Source organism: Populus euphratica, unplaced genomic scaffold, assembly GCF_000495115.2.
Source record: "Populus euphratica unplaced genomic scaffold, PopEup_1.0 scaffold168.1, whole genome shotgun sequence".
Taxonomy (NCBI): Eukaryota; Viridiplantae; Streptophyta; class Magnoliopsida; order Malpighiales; family Salicaceae; genus Populus; species Populus euphratica.
The window spans coordinates 228,505-236,184 of NW_011500000.1; the positions used below are offsets into that span (position 1 = coordinate 228,505).

Below are 7,680 nucleotides of genomic sequence, written 5' to 3' on the forward strand. Positions count from 1 at the left end.
GTTAAGTTAGTCGTGATAGAGTTTATTAATTATGCATTTATATGGTAGGACCAACTTGTATTAAATGTGATGAAAAATTATAAGAAGCCTATTAAATTTTAGGATGAAGCAAATTCTATTATAAGAAGAATATTTATCCATGTCCTCTATTATAGGGACCTATATCAAAAGCTGCAAGGCTTTATTGAATGTTCCAAGAGTGTAAAGAATTATCATAAATAAATAGAGGTAGTTATAATTCATACAAATATAAGAAAGAAATAGAAGCTATCGTTGTAAGATTTTGAATGATTTAAATTGTGAGATGGAAAATGTTAAAGAATTATAACAATATAAAGAATTAAAAGACACTATGCATATAATTATTAAAGTAAACTGACAACTTAAGAGAAAAAAAAATAAAGTTAAGTAAAAAAAATTGATTCATTTATGTTATAGAAACCAAATTGGAAGAAGGATGATAAAGCTACTCGAAAGAGTAAATTTGAAATACTTAAAGGCAATAAAAAAGTCTATATTGATATTATAGGTAAATCTAAATCACAATTACCTTGTAATCATGATATTATATATTTTCATAACTTAAGATTAAGTCGCATAGCTTCTCAATATCTAGGTAAAAAAGTTATAATCTTGCATGACCATAAAGAGGTGGAAACTGTAGGTGATAGTGATGTTGAAAAGATGTTATCACTTGAGGATGCTAATGATAATGAGGTAGAGTATCTAGTTAAATGTAAGTAATTTATGTAGAGGCTTGTAATAAGTGCTTAAATCAAATAGGATGAATTAGAGTAGCAAATGGAAAATACTTTTCATATTGGATGCCGCATCAATAATAAAGCCTGTAGTATGATTATAGATGAGGGAGTTATGCTAATATAGCTAGTAATACTTTTATGAAAATATTGAATTTGTTTATTATAAAATATTATAGACTATATAAGCTATAATGGTTGAATAAACATGATAAAGTAAAGGTGAATAAACATGCGTTAGTTTCCTTTTCAATTAGGAGGTATAATGATGATGTACTTTACAAATAGGTAATTTGGTTATATTATGGTAATTTGATGAGAATTCTATTCTTATAGGTTCAAGAATGAGTACTCTTTTGTATAAGATAATAAATTTATTATCCTAGTACCTTTAACCTAAAAACAAGTATATGATGAAGATCAATTAAAATTAAAAAGAGAGATTGAGACCAAAAATAGTGAAAAGAAAGAGGTGGTTGAGATGACTAAAAACAAATATGATCAAGATAAGAGAAAATATGAAACGACCATATAAGAAGAAAGCAAAAGAGGTTATAGGAGAAAAACAAAGAATCAAGTGCGTTTTTGTGCAAAAGAGAGTCATGTCAATAGTGTTTTTTATACTAACCGGTTTATGTTTGTATTTTAATAGAAAAGGACATGTTTCAATACTAATGATATTGATTTATCCTTTCCTAGAATTGTTGTTCATTTGTTGTAAAAATATAAAAATATATTCCCTGATAATGTTCATAGTGGTTTACAACTAATCATGGGAATAAAATATAAATTTGATATCATACATGGAGTTATAATTCCCAACCAACTAACTTATAGAAGTGATCCGATAGATACAAATAGATAATAGATAAGAGGTATGTGAGGGAGAACATGAGTCCATGTATGGTACTAGCATTTCTTGTGCTGACAAAATGAGTCTTAAAGGATGCGCGTGAATTATTAGGCTATCAACAACATTATTGTAAAGTATAAACATCTGATTCATAAGCTAAATGATATGTTAGATAAATTGCATGGTTTTTATAACTTCATAAAAAATAATTTAAAAAATGATTATCATCAAATTATAATGACAAAAGAGAGATGAATGAAAAACTACTTTTAAGATTAAACATGAGTTATATGCATGGTTAGTTATGCTATTTGGTCTCATTAATGCACCAAACATATTTACAAGATTGATGAATAGTGTATTACGTGAATTTTATAAGCAAATTTGTTGTTATATATTTTAATGATATATTATAATGAAAGCTTTAAAGAGCATATTAGCCATTTGTGATGTATGCGAGAAATGAAAAATTGTAGAGCATATTAGCCATTTGTGATGTATGCTTGATGTCTTGAGAAATGAAAAATTATATGCTAACTTAAAGAAATGTACTTAATGCATGGATAAATTTGTTTTAATTTGTTACAATGTTAATAAAAAAAGTATTGGGATAGATGAAGAAATGGTAAAGAAACTCAATAAGAGTGTTCAACAATAAATAAAAAGAGAAAAATAAACAACATACTACTAAAACTAACAAAGGTCGTTCATATGTTATCTTTGAACTCGAGGATTGGGTTTGGGTGTATATAAAAAAGGAAAGATTTTCAACTCTTTGGCGATCTAAGTTGAAGTCCAAAGAAGATGGTTCATTCCAAGTTCTTGAACGAATTAACAAGAAGGCTTATAAATTGGAACTTTCATATAAGTATAATGTTAGTACTATATTTAATGTTTATGATCTTTCTCCTTTTAATATAGGTGACAAATTAAGGTTTAAATCTTTTAAGGAAAGAAGAAATATTAGAATCAATAAGTAAAATCACAAGATTCATTGTTTATGCTGATTAGACCAATTGTAAGGATAATAACCAAGATGATAAAAAAAAGCATTTCATGACATTTAGGTTGATTAAGGTTTAAATCTTTTAAGGAAAGAAGGAATATGAGAATCAATAAGCAACATCACAAGATTTATTGTTTATGCTGATTAGACCAATTGCAAGGGTAATAACCAAGATGATAAAAAAAGCATTTCATGACATTTAGGTTAAGCAAGTTTCAAGAATTCATACATAACTTTATGTTAATAATTATAACTTTAAATATAACTATGCAATCGAGTTGAAATTTTAGTACAAGGTTTTAAAGAATATATATTTTTATAGAATTAAAATTTTATAGTAATTAAACATCAATGAGACCTTTTAATAAGGTTTATAAGTTATTGAGCTTTTTATTATATAAAACTTAAATTTTATAATTTATTTTACCTATATTTTTATGGAGATAATTATTTAGATTTAACTCTAAACACATAATTAATTAAGATTACATTTTGGATAAAAAATTAATTTTTATTTAAATTAAAATTGTGCAAGCCATACTACTTTTAGTTTTTCTTTAATCTTTTTAGAACTTATCAAGAAAATCACATTTATTACATTTTAACTATATATTTTTGGTTCTTGATTCATATAATCAATAAGTCATGATTTATTTATCTAATTTTAATTTTTTTTAAATAATTATCCCAGTTTTAATTCTAAGTTGCAGGCTTTGTACTCAAGTGACTTTTTAGCTATTATTATTTATAATAATTAAATAAGGGTATGAAATTAATTGTGAGAAATTGATTGTGAGTGAGAGATTGGTGAATTATTTTATATGGAATTAAAGATGAGTGAAAAAAAAGAGAGAGAAAGTGATGAATACTTTTTTTATGATAAAAATATAATATTTAATATAAGTGTAAGCGAGAATATAGTGAGTGAGAATATGTCATTTAGTTATTAAATAAAATATAATAATTATTTTGTAAATTATATGATTTTTGTATTGATTTTTTACATGTCAGTGAGAATTATTTAATTTATAAATTTCAGAATATAAAATAAAATTTTTAAATAAAAAAATAAATAAAAAGGTGGATGTAAATTACACTATTTCTAATATCAATTAGTAATTTTATCTATATTTTATCATTCTTTTTACTGTAATATTTTTTTTTGTTTTTATCATTCTTTTTACTGTAATATTTTATTTTTTTTTCAAAATACGATTCTATTTTTTATCCTTTTGCAAGTTGACGAGTCCAGCTCCAACGCCACCTCGTCTATTCCCATTGCTTTCCAGCTCCCCCTCTCTATATCTATCTGCTTCTTCTCTATTAGGGTTTGCGCTCACCCAAAAACCAGATTGTCTCCTCCTCCTCGTCCTCCTTCACAGGTTTAAAGTTGAAAATCTATTTCCTTTTCTGGCTGAATGTTGTTTTTCTTATTTGCTTAGCTTTAGATCTACAAATATATGTACGTACTCATGAGTTTGAATGGATTTGGGTTTCAAACTGACAGTATAATTTTCTGAAAACAAAACATGCAGTTAAGATAAAGAGAGATCATGTCAGAAGAGTTAGAGTACCGCTGTTTTATTGGCGGCCTTTCATGGTCTACTTCTGATAGAGGTTTAAAGGAGACTTTTGAAAAGTTTGGCCATCTTCTTGAAGCTAAGGTAATCTTTTTTCTTATTAATTACTCCTTGAGAAAATTCCTAGCTGTTTCTTTGTAGCCGTGCTCTCTTTGTGCAAAAAAATAAAAACAAAAATCCTCTATCCTCGGAGAGGATGATGCTGAAATTGATGAGTTATTAACTAATTGCCCGACTCATGGTAACTAGTAAAATCCCTTTTGGTGTTATCTCTTCACATATGCGTTTTTCTCTTCCATGGTTTAGGTAGTGGTTGATAAGTTCAGTGGACGCTCTCGTGGATTTGGGTTTGTCACTTTTGATGAGAAGAAAGCAATGGAAGATGCCATTGAAGGGATGAATGGAATGGATTTAGATGGCCGAACCATCACTGTTGATAAAGCCCAGCCTCAGCAAGGTTCAAGTAGGGATCTTGATGGTGATCGCAGCCGTGATAGGGATCGTGACCGTGGGCATGATCGTGATAGGAATCGTGACTATGGAGGTGGTGGGCGTGGATCTAACAGTGGAGAGTGCTTTAAGTGTGGCAAGCCTGGGCATTTTGCTAGGGAGTGTCCAAGTGAAGGGGCAAGAGGTGGCAGGTATGGTGGCAGAGATGAGAGGTATTCTGGTGGCGGCGGCAGTGGTGGTGGCAGTCGCTATGGCCCTGATCGGAATGGAGATCGATCTGGTGGGCGTAACAGGGATGGTGGTAGTCGTGGAGGTCCTGGAGGTGATCGATATAATCGTGACCGTTCAGGACCCTATGAGCGTCGTACTTCAGGGTTTCGTTCAGGATAGAATGACTTCATACTTAGGTATGATACTTGGTAATTGGTTGTCTTCTTTTGCACAGTTAGCATGGCAGTAATGGAATATGTGTCCTCTTGCAGGTGATGAGCTGGTGGTGTTGCTGTTACTGCTTGCAAAGTGTTTAAGTTAATTATCAAAGATGTGCTGTCTCTGTCATTGTCTTGCTGGATAAATCTAGTAGATCAGTTTTATCAGGCGTGGATGTTCGACTGTTTTTGTGTTCCTAAAATGCTGACTTCTGTCTCTTGGTTTAATGGACCTTATGCTTGCTTGTCATGCACATTTTAGTTGGGTTTAATTCTCTTTGAATGCCACTATTGCTTCTGAGTTTCCTTATTTTATACGTAAGCTCTTGTGAAACCATTGCCCAATTTTTCGTTGATTTTTTGTACAGGAAATTCAAGTACTGAAGATAGTTTCATGTCAAATTAGCATTTGGAGAGTACTGATGATGTGGGTTCTACTATTGGGGTCTGCTTCTTGTCACTTCGGGATTAGTTGCTGTTTTAAATGGAAATGACTGTTTGGTTACCCTGTTTTCATATCTTATTATACAAGAGAGAGGGTAATCTCTTTTTTTTTTCTTGCACTAGTTGCCAGCTAGTTCTCAATTTACGGAGTGTGCTTTATTAATATTTTCAACATTTTGGCAGGATACATGGCTATTTATGGTTCTTTGGGATACATGATTGGGTGTCTTTGTTGCTAACTGGACAGAATTTTTTAACTTTATGTTAGAGTCTCTTTTGGGATGCGGCAAGTGATCTAGAGTTTAACTAGTTTTCATGTTCTGCATGGCATATTGGTCCAAGGGTTCGATTCTCCATACACGTGTGGCATTTTGTTTGGAAGCTCTTGATCAATTGAAACAGCTGTCCAGTGTTTTTGTTAACTTCCTAAACCTCATATTGTTCTTCGATGGAGGGTTCTTATTCTCACATTGTTTCTGCACCTGCTTGCAATGTCTTGGTTTTCTTTGCTGGAATCCAGAAAGTTGGCAAATATCTTTCAGGTCAGGTTGGGGTTCCTGAATTCTTTTTCTTTGCTTTGAGGGTGGGAGCATCATCAGGTTCTCTATTGGAGAATTCTTCCTGTTTCCCTTGTCCTTTGTGAAGCTGTCAGGAAAATTATTTTCTGGGTTTGTTCTTTGTATATTCTGAAGGTGATTGATTAATCAACCTTCTGTTCTTAAAGCAATTTGACCTGATGTTAGAGCCTAAGGCGCTCATGCCCATTGCACATAGTGTTTTGCATGCCTAAGCTTCGCTTTTTTCTCTTGGTGAGTTTTCTGTGCTTGTCTTTCACTATTTACTTGCAAGATGGCCTTGCTTTGCTATGGCTATCAAAAAAATTTATTACCATGCCATATGTAAAGGTTTGTAATTTGTATTATATTTAAAGAATGTGGTGATGAAGCATGCTAAACAAAATAGTCACCTGTAAATCATGTTAAATTGATTTCAAAATTCAATGATCTTTGTCCACATCTACCTCAATTTACTAGTTTCTTTTACCTGATGGTTTTAGGGCATGTTTGGAAACGCTTTATGATTTTTTAAAAATTGATCTTTGTTTTTGTGGTTTAAAATTAATTTTCTTTTATGTCTTTAGATTATTTTGATATACTGTAAGCCATGGACTGATGTCAAAAAATAATATTTTAAAAATAAAAATAGTGTTTTCATGAATTTATTAGAAGAAATCATTTTGAATCGGAATTGCCATAATATTTTCGAACATTGCTCTTAATGTTTGAACCATGTTTGAATTTGAGGAAGGAAGAAGCAGATCTTTTTGATGTTAAGGTTGTTTCTTTTTTCATGAACATTTTTTCATGCATGAATGTAATGGACATGATCATTGAGTCTTTTTTTGTTCTATAATGCGGTTTCTACTCTTGTTTTTGCCTCCTTGGTGATCGCTTTCTTTGGGGCAAACCTCTCCCCTTAAAATATAGTGTTAATTATAATACCTTGCAGCTAATTTTACAGCATCATCATTATTGAGAAATCATATAATGGCTGTTTTCATTATTTGAAAAGTCGAGTCTTTTGTACTAGTAATCAGTAATTTAGCAGAAATGTTCCTTGAAACGTGATGCATGATGAAAGAAAATAATAGTATAAAAGGACCATTAACCAGCTACTTTGTTATTGATGAGGGTGGATGGTGACTTCGTATGATCTATACAATTTTTGTAACCTTGCATCTTCCGACCCCCATTAGCAAATTTTCTATCAAGGATCATATTCTTTGTTTGTTTCCTTTTTTATTTAATGTTGATTACGTTCTTCACCAAGACCTTGATGCTATGAAATACCACGGAATTGGTACAATGGCTATTGGTTATTAGCCAGTTTAAATATAAATATGGTTGTTTTTTAAAGTGTTTAAATGTATTAAAATAATATTTTTTATATTTTTAAAATTAGCATATTAAAACAATTCAAAATATGAAAAATATTTTATTTTTAATAAAAAAATTAAATTTTTTAAAAGCACCCGTTTTTAATAAAAAAATTAAAATTTTTAAAAGCACCCATTATGTTCTCCAATAGCTTCTACAGAGAACAAAAATGCATACTTATTAAGTGACAGTTAGGTATTGCGTACTTATTAAGTGACAGTTAG

At 30.5% G+C, this 7,680-nt stretch overlaps 1 protein-coding gene across 2 annotated transcripts; it reads left to right on the forward strand.

Annotated features, from left to right (window-relative positions):
- The first annotated feature begins 3,903 nt into the window (after positions 1-3,903).
- On the forward strand, positions 3,904-6,309 carry ATRZ-1A (RNA-binding (RRM/RBD/RNP motifs) family protein with retrovirus zinc finger-like domain-containing protein). Of its 2 annotated transcripts, XM_011047826.1 has the most exons (6): positions 3,904-3,999; positions 4,153-4,281; positions 4,504-5,054; positions 5,130-5,336; positions 5,444-5,614; positions 5,703-6,309. In XM_011047826.1, the coding sequence occupies exons 2-3, from the start codon at positions 4,171-4,173 to the stop codon at positions 5,035-5,037; spliced, it is 645 nt and encodes a 214-aa protein (XP_011046128.1). In that variant the 5' UTR covers positions 3,904-3,999; positions 4,153-4,170; the 3' UTR covers positions 5,038-5,054; positions 5,130-5,336; positions 5,444-5,614; positions 5,703-6,309. The 2 variants fall into 2 exon arrangements, with proteins under 2 accessions (XP_011046128.1, XP_011046127.1); XM_011047825.1 differs by having other exon boundaries at positions 5,130-5,614; positions 5,703-6,263.
- Positions 6,310-7,680: the final 1,371 nt, after the last annotated feature.